Source organism: Colias croceus, chromosome Z (genome assembly GCF_905220415.1).
Source record: "Colias croceus chromosome Z, ilColCroc2.1".
Lineage (NCBI taxonomy): Eukaryota > Metazoa > Arthropoda > Insecta > Lepidoptera > Pieridae > Colias > Colias croceus.
The window spans coordinates 7,856,007-7,881,375 of record NC_059568.1 but is presented as its reverse complement, the minus strand read 5'-3'; the positions used below and the strand labels follow the sequence as shown (position 1 = coordinate 7,881,375).

The 25,369-nt window shown below is 32.4% G+C and overlaps 3 protein-coding genes and 1 long non-coding RNA gene across 5 annotated transcripts; 3 read left to right on the top strand and 1 right to left on the bottom strand.

Moving 5' to 3' along the window:
* Window positions 1–1,451: 1,451 nt before the first annotated feature.
* Window positions 1,452–2,579, top strand: LOC123705535. Its single transcript, XR_006753314.1, has 2 exons — window positions 1,452–1,614; window positions 1,946–2,579. It is a non-coding gene; the product is annotated as an uncharacterized LOC123705535 (long non-coding RNA).
* Window positions 2,580–3,931: 1,352 nt separating this feature from the next.
* Window positions 3,932–5,896, top strand: LOC123705422 (LETM1 domain-containing protein 1). The gene is made up of 4 exons (XM_045654182.1): window positions 3,932–4,090; window positions 4,346–4,705; window positions 4,793–5,081; window positions 5,161–5,896. Exons 1-4 carry the CDS (start codon window positions 3,990–3,992, stop codon window positions 5,482–5,484), a joined length of 1,074 nt encoding a protein of 357 aa, XP_045510138.1. The 5' UTR covers window positions 3,932–3,989; the 3' UTR covers window positions 5,485–5,896.
* Window positions 5,897–12,932: 7,036 nt separating this feature from the next.
* Window positions 12,933–16,910, top strand: LOC123705481. The gene is made up of 3 exons (XM_045654265.1): window positions 12,933–12,979; window positions 13,640–15,604; window positions 15,692–16,910. The coding sequence occupies exons 1-3, from the start codon at window positions 12,933–12,935 to the stop codon at window positions 16,908–16,910; spliced, it is 3,231 nt and encodes a 1,076-aa protein (XP_045510221.1).
* Window positions 16,911–17,066: 156 nt separating this feature from the next.
* On the bottom strand, window positions 17,067–20,477 carry LOC123705187 (solute carrier family 66 member 3). Of its 2 annotated transcripts, none has more exons than XM_045653860.1 (5): window positions 20,187–20,477; window positions 19,811–20,005; window positions 19,429–19,657; window positions 19,229–19,349; window positions 17,067–18,159 (listed from the first exon to the last, which is right to left on the bottom strand). In XM_045653860.1, the coding sequence occupies exons 2-5, from the start codon at window positions 19,993–19,995 to the stop codon at window positions 17,972–17,974; spliced, it is 723 nt and encodes a 240-aa protein (XP_045509816.1). In that variant the 5' UTR covers window positions 19,996–20,005; window positions 20,187–20,477; the 3' UTR covers window positions 17,067–17,971. The 2 variants fall into 2 exon arrangements, with proteins under 2 accessions (XP_045509816.1, XP_045509817.1); XM_045653861.1 differs by having other exon boundaries at window positions 19,811–20,000.
* Between the last annotated feature and the right edge of the window lie 4,892 nt (window positions 20,478–25,369).

Here is a 25,369-nt window from a genome sequence, read left to right as displayed (position 1 = left end):
ATTCTAAACAGGTAAATACCCATAATCAGGGAGTATCGCTTTTTAATAATTGGTTCAGATACTTATTTTATTTACCATAAATAATAAATGTCTCATCCAACAATGCTTCTGAATGACGTTGTTGGCAATTTATCAACAAACTCATGTACAAAAACTAACCTTTTGCACAGAATATTACAGCATACATAGTAGCCTTGGGAAAACTTCGTATTAACAGTGGCAATACCAAGTTAGGTGTGAAAGTGATAAAAAACATGAACTGGGCAATATTTTCTTGTTACACGTCAATGTTCATACCGAAATCTCCAGTGTATTAGATATAAGCTTCTTGTGTGGGCGTGCCTTGGGGCACGCAGTGTGTTGTGTATTCATTGGACATGGACATCACAGAGCAAGATGGACTAAGAGCAATAAACCTATAGAGTACTTGTATCGAGCGTATACAATTTACATATATTTGTTTCTCTCTATCTAAAGAAAACGTCGTATGAAAGAATGAGACAGCTATAGACAACAAGCTACGTTTCAACATAGTCATGGCACCATTTTTACTATAGGTACGTATTTAGATAGATAGAAGGTGATAGTGATGGGATGTGCTTCAATCGATAAAATCGTGAATGTATTTTGCATTTACGGATTCGTGAAATAATAAATAAAAAAAACAAAACTTATAATTAATTTCAGTTGATTACATTATTTGTATATAATAAATGCGAAATTATGCGAGAATGGATGTTATTCTTTCACTGCGGAACCGATTACAATGAAATTTTGTACATACACACATAGGTTAGGTTTTATCCCGGAAATCCCACGTGAACGGGAACTGTGCAGGATTTTCTTTAAAAACGCGGGCGGAAAGCTAGTATATTATAAAAGAAATTTTAAAACTTGAAATGTAATTTAAAATAAAGAAGGAAATGATGATAAAGTTAAAGGAGTGAGGAGAAAGGCACAGTCAGCATGAAGGAATCATGCAGCATTTTAACAAGTTAATAAAAGGACAGTCTTAATGAAAACATTTTCCTAAGCGAAAGTTTGTGAGGATGAATGTTTGTTACTCTTTCACGCGAATACTACTAAACCGATTACAATGAAATTTGGAAAAATTACTTTTGATCCCGTAAATCCAACAGGAATGGGAACTATGCGGGTTTTTCTTTGAAAACGCATGTATATTAAGTATGTATTTCAATAGTAGTTTCTCATCTATGAGAACTGTCATTTAATCAACCGTTTAATTTTCACATAGTTACACATTTAAAGTAACTTATGTGTAAAAAATTTCAAAATAAAAAATATTCACTCTCTTTAACCTCGTTACGCCCAGATACCTATTAAAAGGCATGCAGCTCGATAGTGGTACCGGCCCAAGCTGTTATCCAACTTTATGACATAAACGCCCACGGTACCTTTTTAAAGGTATCTGACAGTATCTGATTTGAAAACGCAGTAACATTTTAAATTACGCGCCAAATCTAATTACTGTTTTTTATCCGGCTACTGGAAAGTATGTTTTTGTCTATGGTTAAGCAATAGTGCCAATAGAAAAATAAAATATATGTAATTTCCGGCGAAAAGTCTGGCCATCTTGATTGACTAGAGGACGTGGTAAGTTCAATCCATGATTATTGATGCAATCTTAGGTTTTTAACTGAGAGTATCTTACTCTGCTTGTTGACAAATAAGTAAATATTATAATTACATTTAGATTTACGCGAAAATAAAGAATATGCGTGTAAAATAACCTCGTAAAGTCTGGATACCTTTTAGAAGGTATAAGAGTATTAACATTTTATTGGATTTTAAAAGGTATAAGGGAATAAACCACTAATCAATTTGATTTGCCTTTGCAACTTATGATTTAGACCGTTTTCTCCTTCATAATATAAAGTAAATTATTTAGTCTGTTACAGAATCTTTTAGTACCTATCCTTTTCAGGTAACCCAATGAGAGATGAGCAAATAGATGAAGCTTAAATCAGTCAGATATAGAAAAGTATGAACTATTTGGAGATGAGGATTACAACATAAACCAAAACCAAGAAAGCTCTTCCAGTTCTGAAGAATCTGAAAATAATAGTTTTTTTTATTAAAAACCAACTCTTATTTGCAAAATTAAGTATTTAAAAGTTCTATAGAAATATTATATCAATTTACCTACTATCATTCTGATTTTAAAAGGTATATGGGTTGCTATTATATAGTGTTTTTGGATCCAATTTCGAAACTTGTTAATTTTTGCTTCTGTCATCTGTTGGAAGTGGATTTCTTCTGATAGAAATCCTAAAACACGTGATAAACTAGCCTTTAAAAATAATAAGTACAGAAAATAATGATCATATTGTTCAAAAATTGATATTTTTTTCTCAGATTGTTAGTGTGAGATATGTTTTTGGTCATTAAAATTTTGGAAGACATGTATTAATCCAAATATTTATGTTCATTGTTTTTTGTAATATAAAATAAACCCTATATTGTCTACCGCTAATCAATAATATCAAAAATACGAATTTTGCGAAATCGGGTTTTGTAATACATTAAAGCCCATATGCCTAAATAAAGAATAACGAATTTGGGGTTATTTAGTGTCTCAAAACCTTCCACTGACATACATTTACATGCAGAAAAAATCCCACGCTCATACGGAAATAATAAGGCACTTTTTTTAGATTTCATCACCTCTGGGTCCGCACCATGTGAACCTTTTAAAAGGTACTTGGGCTGCAAGCCAATGTTTGGTAAAAATAGCCTGGGCGTTACGAGGTTAATCAAATGTATTTATTATCTAACTACAGGAACAAAAAAAACGTAAGCGTAAGATTGCACAATTCTTCTAGAGTATCCATCTTGATAACACGCAGGCTCGAAATGCAGTGAACACAATATAGCAAATTGTGGCGGCGTCCAATCAACTCATGTCTCATGTTTTATACCCATTTTTTATTTAGCTCTGGAAATCTAAAACAAAATGAATTCATTAATAATCTGAAAGAGAAATTAATAAACAACAAACGAAAACTAAAACACATAAGGCAAATAAAACAACCACGTGGCCGTTTTATTTTCCTGCGGTAAAAAATTTACATCTATTATTTACAACAACAACTACATAATATAAATCTGATATAAGAAACAAAATAAATAAATCAACGTTAATATGAAATAGATTTTTTGTCATAAATCGATAATATACGCTAGATGTGTTACAACACTACGGTGGTAAACAAAATGCCAAACGTGATATTATTGTGACATTTTTTAAAAATTATTTCATTATTCTTTATTCCACAACCCCATAAAGTGGGTAAATGTTACAGTTACAACATAAAATTACAAAAAAGCGCTTGATAAAACCTTCAAATAGGTTTAAAACATAAATATTTATCAATTTGCTGAAAATCACTTACCGATGGAAAGATATTTGCACATTGTTTTTATCCAAAACTCCCATTCGACTAGTGATAGCCGGTTGATAAACATACAATAGTTATTTTAGCTCACTGACAAATAAAAAGAAACACTGTACACTTTATATTTTCTAAATATTTCGTTAAAAACACTTGACACACTGAGCCCACCAGCTGGTTGGAAAACAAACTGACTGCCGGCGCGCTACGTTTGAAGACAGTGCAGATACTCTATCGCTATCTCAATCTGGCTTATGCTGTTATTGACTAAGAGTAAGTAGATTAGAAAATATGTATTTTGTTCTGTCTCAATATAATAACTCTATAGGTTTATTGCTCTTAGAAGATGGACATCTAATACCTAATCTGTGATGGACATTAAACGTCATGAAAAATTATTTTAAACAAACGTCAAAAAATGTCAAAACAATCAGTGTCAAAGACTTAATCAATGTCAAAAGAAAAAGTGACATTGTTATTGAAAATTGAAATTGACTCTTCTTCTCTACTCTTCTTAATATTGGTGCGGTATACATAACGATAGAAAATTGAATTCAAAAAATAAAAAAATATAAGATGTCTATCTATAGAATTGTTACAGTATCTAGATTATTATTGCAATGCAATCGCTCCAGTACTGTATTAGCATTAAAATATCAGGATATCGACAGAAACAGGTAAGCTTTTTTTAGCCAAACTATTTATAATTTATGGCATAATAGTGAGTAAACATGTTTACAATCCTCAAATCTTTGTATGTACCTATGATGTTTTATTATTATTATGTGAATATGTAATAGGTATATCCCTACTATTACTATCTTGATCATGTTAAGAAGTAAATATAAAATTTAAAATTATTACCTACCTACACATTTACTTAATTTTATTTTCATAACAAAAATTTAAAAGTAATTGCGTAATATTTTCAGATTTACGAACGAAAGATTAAAACATACAAAAGCCATAAAAAATGAGAGTGCAAAATTCAGAACATACATTGTTCAACGGTATATTGAATATGTCAAAAACTATACAAAGGTACTTGAGACCAGATTTCCTGCAGCCATGAGAATGTACAGAGTATTTAGTATTGGTATAAAGGATTTCCTCCGAGATCTTAAAGCATATATATCCTTAAGAATAAAATTTGCAAGGGATCAAGGTTTTTCGAATATGAGTCGGCAAGACATTGAACTCTATGAAAAGATGCCTTCAGATATGTGGAAAATAGCACCTGTTTTAGTTTTATCAGCCATTCCCTTTGGAAATTATATAATCTTCCCATTAGCGTGAGTTATAAATAATGTAATACATCAGTTAAAAATTTACTTAAATGTTATAAAAATATATCTTATTGAGTTGCCATAATATTGCAGATTTTTGAAGCCAAAAAAACTTTTAAGCTCACATTTTTGGTCAATACAACAGCGGGTAGAATTCTCAGTTCAGGATTTGCGGGATCGCTTGAAATATAACCGTTCAGTATTCAGAGCCTTGCAGGAGAAATTAGATTTGATTCCAGAGGGTCAAGTAAAGGAGAAGTGGGAAAGAATAATTGCTCTACTGGGTTCAGGAGTTCACCCTACAGCTAATGATATTATTGAATGTAAAGAACTCTTTATGAAGGAGCCCTATCATTTAGCACAATTGTCATATACACATGTGGTAAGTTTAGGTTTTACATATTTGTATAGATATTTGAAAATATAACAGACATTTTCATATGTAAATTTGTTTATTACAGGGACACCTTTTAAAAATGCATGGTCTAAGGAAAAGTGTGTTTCGCAGGAAGAAACTTAAATACAGAGCATTAATCCTATTGGAAATGGATAAAGCTATAATAAGAGAGGGTGGTGTTGACAATTTGGGATCAGATACTTTAAGGAATGCATGTCACATACGCGGTTTAAATGGTAGCCATTTGTCAAATCAAAATATGAAGGACTGGCTTCAGCAATGGTTACTAGTATCACAAAATGTTGACTCAAATTCATATTCTTTATTATTGCATTGTCCAATACTGTTTGCCTACAATCACCCACAAAATTGGGTTTTGATTTATTAAAATCTTCATGAAAAATTAAGTTAATACCATAATAATTAGCTAATTTATAATATGTTCTTATACTTTTAGAAAAATAATTTGTTTTTTAATTTTTAATCTAAAAAAAGGAGCATTAAACTTTAATGTATAAAGTAAAATGCTGACAGATGCATAAATATCAGTATGAAACACAAAGGTGGAAACACTAAGGATTATTACCAACATCTTTCATTAAACTCACATTTAGCTCAATTACTTTTCTATTCTATTCTTGTCTATATTTGTTGTATACTATGTATAATAACATACTATTTATTCCCAAAGATAGCTTTATTTTTGCTTTTGTTGAACTTGCAAGTATTTACTTTTTATAAAGTATTGTTGGAATGTTTATATGTGAGCTTATAATTAATAAATTATATTTGTTACATAATATGAATGTGTTTATATTGAGTTTGTGCTCTTTGATTTGCCCTGCGAATAATTAAAAAAATATTATTTAATAATATAAGTAACAGATATACAACAATATATGCAGTGCAATTTGTATGTTATATTTTTCACAAAGGCGAATGTTACAAAAATATCAAAGATGAAAATATGTTACAGTTCTGTGCCTCCAGTGAATAAGGGAGTAAGACGAGTTATTCCCTTTGGTTTTTATTGCACCATTGGATTCAGCTCGTCAAAATACACAACATATCAAAAGGACATATCTCTAGCTGCATCCTAACCCATTTTTTCGAATGACCCAAACGGTATAAGTAGGGTGTGATTAACGGTATAAGTTACCTTATCCATCATTTTAGGCAATTGCAAAGGAACTATTCGTCTCGAGTCAAAATAACCCACGAACACAAGGACGTATGTGTAGTTATACTTTTTGAATAAAGACATAACTCATTTTGTTCCATCCGTGCTAACACTATTTTAGTATATAAACGCATTTGTGTCATTTTTCTAACATGAGCATAAAGGAACAACTCTTAGTGTCATTGGTCCAAGTGACGAAATGAGACAGTTTCGCATTAATGCCGTGTTGCTATTGGTCTATTTGAATACTGCAGGAAACAACAGACACTATTTCTTTTTGCTTTATAATATTTTTCAATCGTTTTTTCAATAAATATGCAACAATAAATCTTTATATTATTTAAAAAAAAAGGTATTTATCAGTCAACTTGGGATACTAATAATATTTCTATGGAAATTAACTATTTTTTGCAATAGATAAAAATACAGTTTTAATTAACACATTAAGTGCATTTAATGATATTATACTTACTCTTTGTTTATATAAATACAGAACGATAATTGAATTATCTAAAAAAGCCAACAAAAATGTTAAACTTTTCTTCTTATAATTGGGTAAGTTTTATAAAAAATAACTACTTAGTATTTTTTTTAATTTAATCTAACCAATAATACTATAATTATAGACGCATAGAAAAAAAAATTATAACCAGTCTTGACAATTATGAATATTGTGTTCTCTCTCATATAGCGTTTTAGCCACTGTAATTTGCCTTTTTTATAGGAAAAAATCCGCAATATCGATACTATTTTGGTCCTGCATAATCGTTAACATATTATGGATACTCTGGTACCACATATTTTGAAAAAATTGGGATATTGTCACGTAGAGTCTCTTCAAGTCGTATTTGCATCCAAGGCACCTTCAAATCTGTGCTTAATTTTTTCAATAAATCTCTGCGGCTCATTGTTTTTTCTTTATTTATCTATATTTATTTTGATATTATAAGATATAGAAATTGTTAAAATTTCATATCATGCTGTAAAATATCGCCACAGACCACCTATACCTTTCCCTGTAAGGTAACTGAACATACAGGAATATGGTTTTCGAGCTTCTCTTATCTCTTTATAGTGCTTGTATTCTCAATGTATAACCACCATGACATATTCGTTTATAACCACCAGACAACATCTCAGCCTCCCAATCCTCTTTCTTGGAGTCCAAATCCAGCGGAGGACAACAGTCATTTACTAAAATTGAAGGTTTTTCGTCCTAGTGTTAAAGTTTTCTGGATCCTATTTTATACCCAACTAGCGGTCCGCCCCGGCTTCGCCCGTGGTACATATTAACGTTTTCTCTACATAAGAACCATCCTCGTACTTCAAGGAATATAATAAAAAAAGAATTATCGAAATCGGTTCAGCCGTTCTCGAGTTATGGAATTACAACGAAAAGTGGCATTGATTTTTATATATTACTAGCGGTCCGCCCCGGCTTCGCCCGTGGTACATGTTTACGTTTTCTCTACATAAGAACCATCCTCGTACTTCAAGGAATATAATAAAAAAAGAATTATCGAAATCGGTTCAGCCGTTCTCGAGTTATGGAATTACAACGAAAAGTGGCATTGATTTTTATATATTAGAGAAGATATATAGTATATATAATATCATGTAAAACGTGACTTGGAAAAAAAATATTCAAATAAATCACAAAATATTTTTTTTAAACAATCGTAAAAGTTACGAAAAGCCCAATTATACGTCAAAATGACGTACAACATCCTCTTTACTACAAAATGGCGGAATTTACCGGGAAGAGCCAACTATGTACTGCTAGGTCTCGACGGCTAATGAGTTGTTTCTGGATTTCGAAGTGATTCGATGGTAAATATAGAAAAGACAAAGATATTTCGCCGCGGTGTACATCAAATTTACGTAGATTGGACTTCTAAGGTTAAATGCATAAACACCTAAATGTTGTTTTGTTTTTATTATATCTAATAACGATAAAAAATCCGTTGATTTCATTCGTTTTTCAAGCTACATGCATGGTTGTTCCACTAAAAGGCCTCAATTGAGTCATAAAGTACACAAATTTCAAGCATGATAAGTCGCATTATTTCTATAAAACCAAAACTGGCAATAATATAAGTCGTGTTATGCGACTATGAACATAGTGCATTAGGGCATAAGTCGTTATATTGCAAAGAGCAAAAAAAAAATTATGTGAATACATTGAGTTATTCCATGAAGTACTCGTTCATAAGGCCACAACTACAAAAAAACACGAAAAAAGTATATTTATGGGGTTGTTACAATATCTGTTTATATGTAAAACTAAAGTCTAACATCATATCTTACCCATACAAGCTTAAAAATTTGAAGTTACAAAGATTTAGTGTTGATATATAGTTTTTTGTCTCTCCTGAAAAGTGCTGTTTTTGAGTTATTCCCTTATTCACTGGAGGCACAGAGTTATGAAGCTCTCAACTAGTAAAGTTAATTAATCTATTAATTATTAAAAGCAAACCATTTTAGTAATAACACATGTGACTGAATACTTATCTCGTTGGTTAGTTGGTAATTGGTATCAAAATGCATAGAGTTATTTTATTTTTAAAAACAGCGCCATCTATGTAAATATTTTTGATCTTGTATACTTTTGCTTTAGAAGCAGTCAAATCCGAATTACAGCACACCTCAGCACACGCTACAAAACGACATAGACGCGGCGCTGACGGCGCTTAAAATAATGTTGCCAATATTATTTAATTGAAATGTCCCTAGAGTTAAGGAAATAGATGTGAAAAGGGTTATTGAAAATCGGCTTAATTGTTTGACTAAGTATGCATATTATTTGTTTTTACTAGCTGTGCCCGCGACTTCGTCCGCGTGGAATAGTGACTGCATAGTAGTTACTACTTATCTTAAATTATTGAGTAAACACAGAGTACCATAAATAATTAAAAGAACTGTAAGTAAAATTTATTACTAAACTGAGCTAAACAATACAAAAAAAATGCCTTATTAATTTTCTACGTAAAATTTCTTTTAAATTAGGTATGTCATATTATTTTTAGGCACCAGGGGGGAGGGGAGCAAATTTCTTTTCCTTCCTTCCTTGTATGGATGTTTTTAACTATGTATCGTGCAGCAACTGATCAGCTTAATCGATACTCAGTTTTTATCAAATCCAGCACAAAATCCAAATCAGATCTTTCCTGAATCCTGTCTCACGCCTGTAGGTAGTAACTAAACCGTTTAGACCGTGCAATAAAAATTAAATAAAAAAAAAAACAGCGCTACGAAGTACGAAGAAAAGTGCATACATAGAAAAAGGAATAAATAATTTCACAAACTTCCCGAAGATTTTTAAAAATAAATAACATTTTAAATATTTATAAAAAAAAAAAAAACAAAGTCATCGGGGCTGCCATGCCAACATCATCATAATATACCTCATTATCAAAATACATATATGGTACTTAATTTTAAAGATCGTCGGGAAGTTTGTAAAATAATTATTTATTCCTTTCGATTTCTTATTTTCATGTAATATTTTCAAGTGAGCGAGACCTACCTCTACCTCCATATTACATTCCTACATCATATTGATATCTATAAGTTTGTTGCTCCTTGACATCTTTTAAGTTGGGCCGTAACCGTGCACAAATTGTAATGGACCACAGTGGCAAAAGAAGTGGTATACTTAGGAAAAAATATTGCCAAGGGCCAGGCCTATGTATCATGCCCTTTCATATGATATGTCACTTGAGTATATTTTTGACAAAGTCATTTTTTTATTACCACTTTTATACCTATATTAAATAAATGGATGAACCGATTTGTTACTGATAGGTCGTTCACTTTCATTTAATATATCACTTAGGTACTTATATTTCACAACTTTCGTTTTTTTCATTCCCACATTTACCCCTATAATAATATACCTAGGTATAATAAATGGATGAACCGATTTTGATACACTTTATCTAAGAACCAGCGTCGGAAAATATGCTGCCTAACTAAAAAAACCGCATCCAATTCGGATTACCTGTTAGCGAGCTACGGTGGCACAAACAGACACACACACACAGACACACATAGCGGTCAAACACTTATCACCCATCTTTTTGCGTCGGGGGTTAAAAATATAATACGACATAATTTAAAGGACATTTTATGTATAAAATTTACCTAGAAGTAAGAATAATTCTAATTTGAAACGGCCCCCCCCCCCACCCTTGGCCACTTTCGATATGATCACTTGGACATTTACGGGAATAATAATTGTAACAGATAACTTACGTTTTATCGTACAGTGTATAGAATGCCTTAGCAAATGTTCGCCGTGAATACTTAAATGGTCATAACTTTTTTATTTACGAACCGATTGACATGAAATAAACACTAAATGTTAAATGAAGATTACCACAATATATTAGTGAAAACCGCATCTTAATCGGATAAGCCGTTTCTGAGATTAGCGTGCACGAACATACAGACAAACAGACAAACATTTTTTTTAACTACAGTTTTGGGTTTGGGATCGATTTAATAATAGCACCTGCTAATTTTTTTTTATATATTTTGATTGTACAGACACGACTTTTCTAGAATCTTAATATATATAAATCTCGTGTCACAATGTTTGTCCTCAATGGACTCCTAAACCACTTAACCGATTATAATAAAATTCGCACACCATGTGCAGTTTGATCCCACTTGAGAGATAGGATAGTTTAAATCTCAAATCGTTTTAGAGAAAGCGGGCGAAGCCGCGGGCGGTAAGCTAGTTTTATTATATGTATTGATATTGATTTACATATACACACTTGTTCTGATCTCTCTTTTTTATCACTGTATTATAGAAAAATTTTAATTAGTTATTACAAAGTTTTTTGTGTAACAATTTTATGCGGATTGAGCGAGATGTTCTACTACAAGCATTTAAATGCTTTACAGGATAATTCAATTACTAGAAAATATGAAAAAAATGTTAACTGAATAAATTTTATTTATTTTGATTTTATTTTACGCAATAGTACCGAAGAGATTGAGAAATATTACAAAATTATCTATACTAATATTATAATGCTGAAGAGTTAGTTTGTTTGTTTGAACGCGCTAATCTGGGGAACTACTGGTCGGATTTGAAAAATTTTTTCGGTGTTGGATAGCTTATTTATCGAGGAAGGCTATAGGCTATATATCATCACTCTACGACCAACAGGAGTGGAGCCACGGGGGTGAAACCGCACAGAGCAGCTAGTTATGTATAAAGGTTCCTATCAGTTATTAAGAACCCAAGTCCATTTGGTAATTTCCATGTGTAAAATATTTCTTTATTTAAATTTAATCCTTCATTTCATCAGAGTCCATTTTTTATATTGGTCTAAGATCCGAATATAAGTCGACCTGCAACGGCGTGATAATAGAATGAGACCAATTTTATAATAAATTTAGTGTATTAAAAAATGTATTAAAAATGGGTTGACTGGGAAAATCCTGGACAGGATATTTTTTAATTAATTATTAAAAAATCTTTTATTTTCATTTTTTATTAATTGCAATTTCGAGATAATAAAACAATTTTGTAATAAAACAGCGCTGACATAATTTTTTTTTCATCGTCCTATCAAGTGAAAGTAACTGGTACCGACATACCTACCTGTTTATACCTGCCAACCTAGCCGTTTGTCCCGGAAAATATTAGAAAACGACTATGACTGCACATTCTGTAGCTTTCATACTTTAAGTCTATTATAATTTTTTTTATTATCTTGATACTGCAATTAGTTAATTAAAAAAAATGTTTTTTTTTAATTCGTTAAAAATGTCCTGTCCAGGATTTTCCCAGTCAAACCATTTTTAATACATTTTTCAATACACTAAATTTATTATAAAATTGGTCTCATTCTATTATCACGCCGCGGCCGTTGCAGGTCGACTTATAATCGGATCTTAGACCATATGTAAAGTTCAAATTCACAGTTAAGGTTGGCAACCTGTGACTTTTATACAGTCTACAATATGGCCGACCTATCAATTTTAGTTCATAGCTTCGCCGTAGGACTTTTTTAGTGGCGTTAACTCTAGCGGTTTCAGGATGCAGAAGTGAAAGTTAGTTACCCTGCGATGCCTATTAGAGGGCAGTAGCAGCTTATTTACTCATATTTATGAATATAGGATTGCTTATTACATTCTAGCATGAGTACCGCCATAAGATATGAGGTAACTTTTCCTACTTGTAGATGCTCAAATTGTAATTATTGCTAATAAACATGAATAATAAGTTAAAAGTTATACAGTTAATTGATGAAATGGATGAGATTACCTCTAAATCATGATGAATGACTCCTTTTTTGTCCCTAGCAGCGCAGCGCCCGAGACTTCTAGTTGACGAAGTATCGTCTTTTTTAATCACAGACACTTCAATTGTGAAATAAAGGTTTTAAAACTTTATTTTTGGTTAAATAGACTACAGGCCCGTGTTGAAAAAATTATGGGTCATTTGACCCACCAGGTGACCTATCTAGAACGATATAAGAACATAAAATAATAAGATTCAGCATTATGACGTCACTTGTAAGCTGTCCACCTGAGTGCAGATGAGAATTCGAAAGTTCAGGTAGAGATTTTCTCCCCTTGTCTCCATGATTTTTGTACGGCGTTGCGGAATAATGGATTAAAAGCAGTGTAGAAATAGTATGACACTGTGGATGCTGTACTACAAAAATGGTGGTCCACAAAGTCGGTATTTATTTTTATATTTCGACAGTTGCCGGGGTAAATTTGGTCAAAAGACCCATAATTTTTTCAACACGGGCCTTTAGTCTAAAACAACTGTTTTGTTGTACTTATGTAGTTATGTAGGTGGTGCGTACTAAGTAACTTGCGCAAATTATGAACGTGATCTTTGACAACAGTAAAATCCCCATAAATTTGTTGATGATTAATATGTTGAACAACTTTCGACCACACACTAAATTTCCACATAACATCGACTAAAACGTCGTCCGCGAATTCCAGTCTCTTTATTTCATGTTGAATATTTACACCCATGTTGCAAAGACCGATCGACTAATCAATTGTTTGCCCACCTCCATCCACTATTTAAATTGGGTGGAATTCACGCGAAGTACGCAACTTGACTCAACAGTTTAGTAACTAGGTATGTATTTTAGTAGATTTACCTATAAATTGTATGTATGCGCTATGCCTTATAGGTATAATGGCTATAAACACGCTATAAATGTCAATAATATTATAATATTTTCACACTGACAATATTTCAGTGGGTTTTCAATGGTATTAAAATGAAACTTCCAATTAAATGCATATATTATACCCCCTTGCGTGGGAAAAAACGTGTACCATGTACTTTTCTATTAATTGGTATAGTAATATTATTAAGTGCCGCCAAAAGTAAAAAACCTTATGATAAGAACAAACTGGTCACATGGCGACTTGGTTGTGAACTGGGAATTGTTATGGATTCTGACTGCCCTGTAGATGGAGGATGGTCAACTTGGACTGCTTGGTCTGCTTGTCTAGGATCATGTGATGAGACCGGTCATCGGAGGAGGACCAGAGCTTGCGTCAATCCACCTACTTCTAAAGATGGTCTACCCTGTAGTGGACCGGAGCAAGAAATTGAACCCTGCTTTCAGACCAACTGTACCATTGCAGACTTTAGAAAGTTAATTGAAAATGATCCAGCAAGAATGATTGGACTCCGACAATTAGAAGCAGTGCCTGTCGTGTTAGACCAATGTCTTCAAAGGGAATGCCCGTATGAGGCAATTGAAGCAGCATTAACCACAGATAATACTTGGCAATTAAGTGCCGAAGCGTTATGGAATGCTTTGCAATGTGTAAAGCGAAATTTGGGTTGCCCATTAACTGGACAATGGGGTAATTGGGGTCCTTGGTCGGCATGCGGGGCGCTTTGTGGGAAAGGATTGCAGTGGAGGTATAGAAAATGTGACTCTCCAGCTCCTTCAGACGCTCGTCTTGTTTGCTCCGGTGCACCGTTGCAGTATGAAGAATGTGAAGGGGATCAGTGTGCGATAGATGAACCCGCAGCTCTTGGGTATTCGACAGGCGGCGCCTGGAGTGGATGGGGTCAGTGGTCGGATTGTTCAGAACGCTGCGGCGTAGGTATTCGGCGTCGGAAAAGACAATGCGTTGAAAAACATGCTTCTTTGTCATCATTTGTATGGGGGACATTTTGTCGCGGTCAATACGACCAACTTGAAGTGTGTTCTAACAAAAACTGTAAGCTTAATGGGGGTTGGTCAGGCTGGGGGGGTTGGGGTCCATGTTCACAAACTTGTGGAGCGGGGAAGCGGTCTAGATCGAGATCTTGCACACGGCCGATACCTTTTGGTGGAGGGGCTAAGTGCTACGGTTCACGAACCGAGGTTGGACCATGTCATTTAAATCCATGTGACGTTTACTCTCATAACATAGCGTTATTTAACGGCGATTCTGTATTACAGTACAATTTTCCAAGAAAGCATTCTACGTTCTTTCATTTTTATATGCGTTTTATGCCATTGTCTCCCACAGGTACACTTGTACGAAGAGGATCTTTAAATAATCCATTAGTGCGACTCTACATGCATAAATGGCACGTATGCTTAGACGTAAGCGGTTCGTCAAAATCATGTTATATTCCACGACTTTGTTCACCAACTGCAATTGATCCCGCAGCTTGGCATTCAGTTTTAGTAACATTGACAAATGATGTAGCTATGCTTAGAATAGATGATACACCAGTTCCAATTAAAGATTCATTCTCCTGCGATCCTGAGTTAGAAAAAAATGATGTGCAAATTTTCGTCGGAAATAGATATCATGGTGCAGTTCAAGAAATGATGCTCAACTTTATTCCACTGAGTATGTTCATAGAAAAAGAACACCTTACACAGAAATCAGATTTCTTCCCAACATTCGCGTCTAATATGGCCTACGACAAAGCAAATTTAGATGAAGCTTTTATTAATTTAGACAATGATTACTATCTGCGTGTACCATGTTTTGGTACCAGTAAAAATAGTTGGCGAATAGATTTAACATTAAAGCCTAATACAGGTACTGGCATGATATTATTTATTTTTGATAGCACACATGATTATTGGATATCACTTTCGTTACAAAATTTGAGACTAAAAATTAAATTAAACTTAAGCGAACGCAAGCCAGAACTACTTAGCTCATCCGAATGTGTACCTCATCAATGGCTAGATTTATCCCTCACTAAAAAGAAGGCTGCCAATATTATAGAAGCATCAATCAACGCGGGCGAGAAACTTCATATTCTTTTAGAAAATGATAGATGTAAAAGGACAGAGTATACAAACCGTGATAGTGATAAGTCCTTTTACTTAAATTCAACTATTTATGAAGAAGTGTGTGATCTCAGTCAGGAAACTAACTTAACAAAATACTTCAAAGAAGCAAGGATACAAATTGATTGTAATGAAGAATTTTTTGTAGGTGGTTTTCCACATTATATTAAAAGCAAGGTAACTGAAGAAATACCTTCGTTTTCTGGAATTATCGCTTCCCTTAAAATCAACAATGAATTGTTGGATCTTCATGATTATAGTATGGAGAGAAATAAAGGCAACATGGTACAATTATCCTCACGGACAGCAAGTATTTCAGGATCCTATCATGAATTAATGTGGGGTAAATCTAACAAGCTCAATTTAACCTGCCTATATTCTAAAAGAATAAAAACATCAAAAGAATTGAGTTACTGGACTTTTTTGGACACCGCTATTAATGAAATATTAAAGGATAAAAATATTACGTCTTTGGATGACGGCAGAATTCTCAGATTATCATTAGAAGCAGAAAATGAATTGCGAGGTTTTTACACATGTCGATCTTATTATAATAAAAGAACACGAAACATCATAACGTATGGAGTTATCGGTAAATTTAAAAATGACATTACTGGACCTGATCTGACCACTATAACAGCTGTTATTACAACAGTGTCGCTTATTATTTTTACATTAGTATGGCTTATAATAGAAGGTATACACGATCTTCGCGATGGATATGGTTTTTTTCGTGATGCACATAATATGTCTCCCGAAAGAGAAGCTGAAGCTGTTTGTAAGTATATCGATCAAAATAAGCACTTACTGGGCAGTAAAAGTGCTGTCAGACTTGCGAAAGCTAGAGCGAAACGTAAAGCGAGACATTTAGCAAGTCAGATCAGTTTCGCAGCTAAGGATGAGGAAGCTGCAATGCCAACTAATAAGGACGAGGTATCTGCCGTGGATGAAGGGACAGAATCTGAGCCCGAGGTGTTGCCTGCTTTGCCAGATGTCAAGTCTGCAGTCCTTGAACCGTCCCATGAAGTGTTTCGATGCGAACCTTCCTATGTTAGTTCTCCCAAACACGGTTCGAACATTACATCACCCGGAACAAAAATAACGTCATCGTCATCTTTAGACAGCTCCCCGAGACACCTTTGTTCGAGATTGTTGATGAGTAAAATTAAATATTCTTCAAAGGAAAGTTTACGGACCAAAAGGATTCATCGGAATAAAAAGCTTTCAAACGGATCTCAATTGTTGACTATAAAATCATCTACGTATGTGAATTTATCGCCTGGTCAACGTATATTACAAAAATTCCATGAATTAAAATCAATGGATGATTAGATTTAATAACGTAGTAATTATTTTTAGGTTTCTAGGAAAATGGCATCCTTTACTTATTCTTTTTCGGAACAATGATATTAACTAATAACTTATATGGTCCTCTACTGAAATAATATTGAGAATATGGAGACAGGAGACGGTTGAAATAAAACGCAATTAATAATTTTATTGTTTAATACATTTCATTTATAACGACTACATTGCAACGGCCGACATATTGACGAATATTTAAGAGAAATATATTAATTTGTTGTAAATATATTTTAAGAAATATGTAGTACAGAAATATATAACATTCCATTTTCAAAATATTTTTTCTTTGGCTACTAAAATAATATATATTTTTTTTATTTTAAATATTTTCTTATCGTAAAAAAATAGTTTTTAGATAATATAATTTTTCAGATCACAATGTCACAGAATAAATAAATTAGAATAAAACATTTAACTTAAAAAGGAACGTAAATAACTATGCAATTAATTATAATTAAATTACATCAATCCATAACATTGTAGTATTATACTAAGTGACTAGGTCTAATATTTAATTTGTCGCACAATTACTGGTGAATAGGGAAAAAACTATTTTTAATTAATATCTAAATGCAGTTAAATGTTACAATATCTTATTTTAAAAGTTCTCTAATATTAAAAAATAATAATATTCTTAGAACAAATATACTTCAATATCAAATATCATAAAACAATTGTATAAACAAGTACAGATAAGACCAAACGAAGTAAATAAAATCTCTATAAATAATCATATACTTACATTTTTTTTAATTACAGAAAAATAATGAAAAATTAACATATGTACATATCAAGATGTCTTTTTTGTTTGAGCAAAACATAATTAAAGCTATATAATTGCGCTACGACAATGTAATACTACCTAAGCAGAAAAAGAGAACTTTAACAGTTTATTCTATGATTAAAGTGATATAATATATATTTTTTTTTGTTTATTTATGAATTTGCATAAACTTTTTTTTATTTGATTGTATTGGTTCGCTGCGGTCAGTACTGAGTTTTCGGACGCTCGATTAGTTATTATATGTTTAATCTATGTGGTACTGGCGGCGGACAGAGGGCTCACGGCGGCGGGTGCTGATCACAACGCGGGGAACAGGGTACATTTGGTAGTAGATGGCGGCTGCGAGGACCCCGGCGCTCAGTACCACGGAGACGAAATAGTTGACCATCAGATTTATGTCACCAGAATCCGCAAGAACGCAGAAGAAGCGCGCTAGAATAGAAAACAATTTGAGATGTGCTTTTCGTTCATTTCATTCCCTTAATTTTTATACATATTGCATTTGCTAAAATTTTGCATTTGAACAAATGTGCGCTTGCCGCATTGCAATTGACGAAAAATTTGTACAAGTCGATTATGATGCGAGCCGGCGCGGCAACGCGCAATTTATTAAAGTTATAAACATTTTAAATTTTGATATTTAAACAACTTTTTTTTAATCATTTCAAATGATGTCTTCAAATTATTTTTTCGGTTTGAAAATAGTTTGTGAATCCCTGCAGATCTATCGATCTTTTTTGCGCAGGTCTAAAATTCACGATCCTCAAGATGACTCTGCACAGTCAAAGGGATATATCATTCAATTCAATTAAATAAGTTAACGCCTATAGCCTATATCATCCTCCATACATACATCCAGAAGATACACGTCCTCAATGACTCATAGACGCCGTTCAAAGACCACACGAGTTCCTTACGTTAAATTTTAACAAATATTTACGACAATTTCGCTACTATACAGAATTTATGAATTTGTTCCTCAGGTGAAAAAGCTGTGACATTTATATATTCGGCTATTTAATACCTTTTTAAATAGATATATTTTTTTTTTTATGGAATTGAAAAACTGATGAGATATTGTGGTCAAATTACAAAACGCAAGTTCGCAATTTCGCTAGTTGCAAGCGATTTGTTTCAAGACTAAGGATTAATCTCTGATTTACATATTATATATTTGACGTCAAGTCAGGACTCGCGTGTACTGTAGACATTATCAAATGACGAATGTAATGACGCCTCAATCGCCTGCTTCCTACAGATCATTTAGATCATACATATAAGTTTTACAGGTATCTAAGAATAAACAATACTTTTGCAGAACATACATATCATATATGAATGTTATAATCAATTTTGCAGAAATTCGCAGGAATGCAGGAAAAAATTTTATTTCTATTTATAATTATACATAATACAAATTACAATAAACAGGATATTTGCAGCGCAGAAGTTCATATATTCCTGAAATAGACATTTGCATTGCTTAATAATAATTACTTACCACCATTAGTTGCCACAGACATAGCCCAAGTTTCCAAAGAGACAGCATCAGAATTTTGAGTTTTCAATATGCCCATGATGTAGCCTACTTTTGCGAATCCACTGAGAGGTGTACATATCGGCTGAAACATATATGATTGTTAGAACATTTCATGAAAACACATAGTATGTTATTCAGTTGAAAAATAATTAAATACTTACAACTATAAAGTTCAAAAATGCCACCGGGATGACTTCAAACATAAAAAGTAAAACAATGAGGCCATATATCATGGTCACAGTTGCTGGTATAGTGATGAGAATCAGGTAACCTTTGGCCCTCAGGACCACAAATAACATGAAGTACATCTGCACCAACAAAACTGGGTATTCCAGGTAAGTCATGACACTGTAGTCATTCTTGATGTTGTACATCGTCATAATAGTATATCTGAAATAATCATTATGTTATTTAGATTTACTTATTTATTATAAATAAATATTTGTTTAGTATTTGTTTTAGTTTATTTTAGGATTTCAAAAACTGTTCATATTTTTTATGTTATAATTTTAATTATTTGTTTATAATATAATATGTACGTACCCAATAATTTCCATGATGATAGCATAGCAACTCACTGCTCTTATCTCACTTGGTCGTCTATTTTGTAAGTTGTAGATTTGGGGGATCTTGGAGATCAAGCATACTGATATAATAATCAAATTCACCACTTGCAAATACCACCCCGGTTGGGTCATCTTATTCCACATTTCACTTAGGCTGAGCATTGTTTCTTTTCTATAAGAATTAAAAAATGATTTAATTGTAATTCTCAAAAAAATATTTTAAACTTTATAAAATACGTTTCAAGTTGGACTAAACTTAAATCGTAAGCAAAACTTTTTAAATTGTACTTAAATAGTTATTAAAGTTTTAAAATTAAACAGTTAAAATTTTTGAAGTCAAAAAAACACATTACCTTGTAGTCGTAAGTATTATTATGAACGCGAGCAGAGAGCGACCTATGCAGACGGCTGTTAGGAGCAGAGTGGCGCTGGAAAAATAACATGAATCCTGAGCGCATCGGCAGGGGGAGCTCCGGCGTACGGGTTAAATCAATGCGAGCGAGCTCAAGGCCGCACTGTAGCCATGAATTTATGTAACTAAATGAATTTTCAGCTATTTTTTAGTCATCTACTTAATTCTGGTCTTAAAATATAATAAATTTTATACATGATTAAAGAAAATACATTTCACTCCGCAAGCATAGTTGAATTCTGACAATGACATTTGATACCGCGTGACAGTAGGGAACAAGTCACAGTTTGGCCACAGTTCTTTGAAAAGACATACCGATTCGTCTTAAACTATCGTAAAAACTATAAACATTGAACACATAACTATTACAAATAAAGAAAAAAGCAAACCACCATAATATTTTTCTTTCAAAATTTTTAATAAGTGGTATGATAGGGATTTATTAGATAATCTACTAACTGCAAAGTATTAGGTACCTACTTCAATATCGACCCGTTCATTTTAATTTTCAGATAATAATGCGTCAAATTTTATATAAATGTTTTACCTGGATTTACCTCACTATTTATTTTATATAATATAATAATTTGTTCGGCCTATATGCTGTTAGTGTCAGAATAAATGGAACTTTAAGATCCTAACAATAACTAAATAATTGAAATCACAGCTTTATATGATTATTGAGACAATAACAGCTGTAGGTATATACCTACGTACCTACATACAAAGTAATTTTAATTTTGGTATAAAGTAATTCAAGATGTGCATTTTACATGGCTCTTGCTCTTATCAAATAAATTCATACCTATACCGAACATTTTAATATCTATTAGATGAAAAAAATGATCGAAAAAGTCAATCATCATATCTTTAATTAATTTTACAATTTTAAGCTTTTTTACTAATCCATACTATTTATCTACACTAATATTATAAAGAGGAAAACTTTGTTTGTTTGATTGTAACGAATAGGCTCATAAACTACTGGACCGATTTTAAAAATTCTTTCACCATTCGAAAGCTACATTATCCACGAGTAACATAGGCTAGGTTTTATCCCGGAAATCCCACGGGAACGGGAACTATGCGGGTTTTTCTTTGAAAACGCGGGCGAAGCCGCGGGCGGAAACCTAGTTATTAATAATTAGTGATGAATTTTCTGAAAATCTAGTTGGTTTATTTTTGGGAATATTGTTATACAAGGTATTATAATATTATATTTATATGATTAACATAATATTATATTTAACATCAAAGCACCCAATCATTAGATATAATATATTTGAGAAGCATTTATCTTTTCATTTTTTTTTAATTTCAATATTTTTACTTAATTTATAGGCGATACAGAGAAAATAATTTTGACAACTGTCCAATTTTGAAGAAGGCAATACCACGCAGGAGGCTGAAGGACGGGAAGAAAAAGAATGCGAAGTGCGAACCCTCAACCTAACATGCCAAAAACCTAATGATCACAAAATATAACTTTTACGAAATACTTACCTATATTAAAGTAATATCATTGTATTAGTGGTATTATGTTATCGTACAAATGACTGAGTAGGTGTGATGTAGGCCTAGGCCTAAAGCTCTAGAGCTTTATTCAGTTTTGAATTGTCTCTATTCTAGCCTAGTTACTGTTTCATGATTGTAAATCTAAGTAAGCTCGGTACCTACCTAAATATAAGAAATTCTTTGTTTTTTTTATGATTCTCACCGATACCGTTTTATTAAGATATTATCTACTTCCTAGTTCCTATATGTATGTAGTTGGAGTAGTCTTCGGAAACCAACAAGACAGTCATTATTAATAATTCATGTAAAATAATGAGACGCTTTCTCCAATAACAAAACAAAACATGCATTCGACCAATAAAAAATATACCTACATACTTATTCCCTATCTAGAACTTTTCATTTTATGTATGTTACTAGTTACCTAGGAAAAATTTATACCAAGACAATATGAGTTAATAGGATTGTAAATTGTAAATAATACCGTAGCTGTCGTGAGAAAAACAGTTTCAAACAAAGATTTATAGGACGTAAAATTATCTAGTATTATCTTTCCGTCCACTGCCTTCATTCGTATGCAGTTCACGTAAAAGGGCCGAGGACCATAGCAACTCACACCTCATACAAAATTTCATCCCTTGTTTCTGCGTTCGGGTTTGATTTTCACAACAAACAATAACCAAGTAACCTTCGTTACAAGGTTCCTGTCACATGTATGCATAAATCAAAATTCAGTGGCTCAGACGCAAAAACGTAAACAACTAACAGGCGAATCTATTTTGGAATTTATCATATTATTACTATACCTAAGTAGTTAAGTAAGAGTAAGAGTGAGATACACCTTCCTTAAAAATATAATTTATGAAGGATAATAATTACAATGAATTGTAGTTACACTAATTGAAAATAAACGTAACTACTTACTTACTTAGGTACCTACTGATATTCAAAAACAATCTGAGTAAATTAACATTTTTTTTAGATAACTCACTACTGAGAAATTGTTGTATGTTTCGAAAACTGTTAAGTACGCACTTTCTCGTACCTACATACCTACCTATATCAAAATAGTTTAATGCCGTGGTTTAATGTATGCGTGAGGCTGGCACCAGGCATTATGTTCTCTACATGTCGTTTTTCTGGATTACGATGCCACTTTCATCATGAATCATCGTTTAGTGTTCATATGTGTTCGATTCTTTACGAGTAAGATAGAAGAAAAGAAATAATAAGAATTGTCATTTCTGTATGAATCTCATTAATCAATTTAAGAAGTTTACATTATAATAAAATTGAAAATTATGCTCAAGCTCATTCTAGAACAGCGTGAGGAGTACCTAGCGCAAGTATTTTATTTTTCTGTCGAGCATGATTTTATGTGGTGTAAACATAATATTATTATATTATAATAAATCGCTTAGCTAGGAACCATAACCTCATTTAAAAATAACATCACTTATTTATAACATATTTTAAGCTAGATATAGGTAGTAGGTACGTAAAAGCGTCATAGTTATGATATACTTAGGTAATTATTAGAAATATTAATATTAAACTACTGACTAAATATTTCAATTATTAGGTACTGTATAATTTTTTTATACTGGTCGGTAGACACCTATCTACAAATATTTAATATATGTATCTTTTCGCAACGTCTACTTTAGACTTTATTTCTACATAGTAGAATCTTTAAACAATGTTTCCCGAAAGGTCCGTAAATATAATTTTTCATTATATTTTCAGAGCACGTGTATGTAAGTATATTAACTTTTTTTTAATAAAATTCATTAGATACAACTATCCTCCTTGTTCCATTTTCCAGTTTCCGAGTAAAATAGCTGCTACCTAGTACCTACCTGTGACTAAATTATTTGAAATAGCCTTTCTACGAAAATCAGCTACATTGCCGAAAAACGACATCCAAATCCCGAAATATTGACAAATTTAATTTCCAAACGGCCATCAACGCAAATATTTAGTTACACAAAAACAACACGTCCATTTTATTAAAAATGTCATTCGACAAGGTGCAAAGTAATTCCTAATAAGGATGATAAACTAAATGTTCGGAGGTTTTTTTTTTTTTTTTAATTTATATTTGCAACATGAATTATCACGTAGGTACGCTTTCTGTAATTCAATCTCAAGTTACATATAATTAACACCTTGACATTGTGGAATTTCATATGGATCGTCTCAGGAATCCAGGTGTCTACATTCGTGTTTGGGACAGCTACGGCTATATAATATTATAATGCAATTTCCTAGTACACTACATACTTTATCAAATATTATATACCTAGCTGTGTCAGGTTTGGTTCAGAGACTCTTCGTAATTGAGTATTGACTGACGTCCTATATGTATTAATCAAGTATAAATTAATATGAATAAAATTGTTAATACCTACAAAGTTTCAGGCTAAATCATTTATCTACTCTAAGTTTATATTATTATATTATTAACAAAGCTCTTATATAAATGCACATAATATAACATGTCTATACATTACCTATGCAGCATTGCTTTGTAAAATTGAAATCGGATTTCCACGTATCGCATTCATAATTTTCAAAGCACAAAATCTACAAATGTATCAAGTATACCGGTCAGTGTAATCAGAGAACCACCCTATACAGTATACCCCCTACTCTTTGTATCAACTACGATGTGATATTAAATTTTTTCACAATTATAAGAAATATTTTCAACGCAAATAAAATCCTTACTATATAGTATTGAGCAATTTACTCTGTCCGACTATCTCTTCTGCTCGCCTAAACCACTCGACCGATTAGGATGAAATTTGGTACAAATATACTTTAAAGGTAAACAAGGGTAATTATAACATTTATGCCACTACAATAAGTACCTACTACAGTCGTAAAACTAAAGCAAAATATTATTTATTTTGAAACTGAATGATACCTACATAATATTGGTATATGAGTGTTTATACTTTATAGATATATTATGGTAATAGCGCGCCGATACGTTAAGGCGATACATGCATAATTAATAATGTTCCTCTAATACCTTTCTGATACCGTTACATATTTGTGACATTCATGATTGGTGAAGAATAAGTCCTTACAATAAAATATACAAAGCTATTTTTAATTTATAATATTTTTCATTTCATAGATTGCGACTGGATGCAAGTGTTAAGAGAATCGTGATTTAAAATTATTATATAGAAAGTTCATAAATGTAAATAAGTATGTAGTTGTCATTATTAACTTGATAACGTCATTTGGCCGGCTGACTGTCGCCAAACCCGCCGTGAAGATCGTCTTAATCGCTGCGCAGAAATTTTTCCAAGACAGGGGCGCAGCTTCATACCCACACCATACACTCACCCACCACGCCCTAACAATAAACAGCTACTCTAAAAAAAGTTGGTTTTTATGTTTTGCCTAACAAGTCTTTTGTCTGTGTCCCTCTTATTTCGATCTGATACCCCATGAAAGTGACAACGTTTCTCAGTACAGACTTAACCTTCACAAATACAGTAGGCGCTAACAATCACGCAAAACTTCATAAATTATGCCTATTTACATTTTTAGAAGTCGGTAGAAGTATAATTATTATCAATGCAGGCTCCAATG

Bases quoted from the DNA above. Each gene is read 5' to 3' on its own strand.
- LOC123705422 (XM_045654182.1), top strand. From the start codon at position 3,990: ATGTCTATCTATAGAATTGTTACAGTATCTAGATTATTATTGCAATGC. The intron at 4,706-4,792 runs GTGAGTTATAAA...ATAATATTGCAG, and splicing joins TATATAATCTTCCCATTAGC to ATTTTTGAAGCCAAAAAAAC. The intron at 5,082-5,160 runs GTAAGTTTAGGT...TGTTTATTACAG, and splicing joins AATTGTCATATACACATGTG to GGACACCTTTTAAAAATGCA.
- LOC123705481 (XM_045654265.1), top strand. From the start codon at position 12,933: ATGACACTGTGGATGCTGTACTACAAAAATGGTGGTCCACAAAGTCG. The intron at 12,980-13,639 runs GTATTTATTTTT...AATATTATTAAG, and splicing joins AATGGTGGTCCACAAAGTCG to TGCCGCCAAAAGTAAAAAAC. The intron at 15,605-15,691 runs GTCCTTTTACTT...CAAAGAAGCAAG, and splicing joins ACAAACCGTGATAGTGATAA to GATACAAATTGATTGTAATG.
- LOC123705187 (XM_045653860.1), bottom strand. From the start codon at position 19,995: ATGCTCAGCCTAAGTGAAATGTGGAATAAGATGACCCAACCGGGGTGG. The intron at 19,658-19,810 runs GTACGTACATAT...TGATTATTTCAG, and splicing joins ATCATCATGGAAATTATTGG to ATATACTATTATGACGATGT. The intron at 18,160-19,228 runs GTAAGTAATTAT...TTTCTATTCTAG, and splicing joins GTCTGTGGCAACTAATGGTG to CGCGCTTCTTCTGCGTTCTT.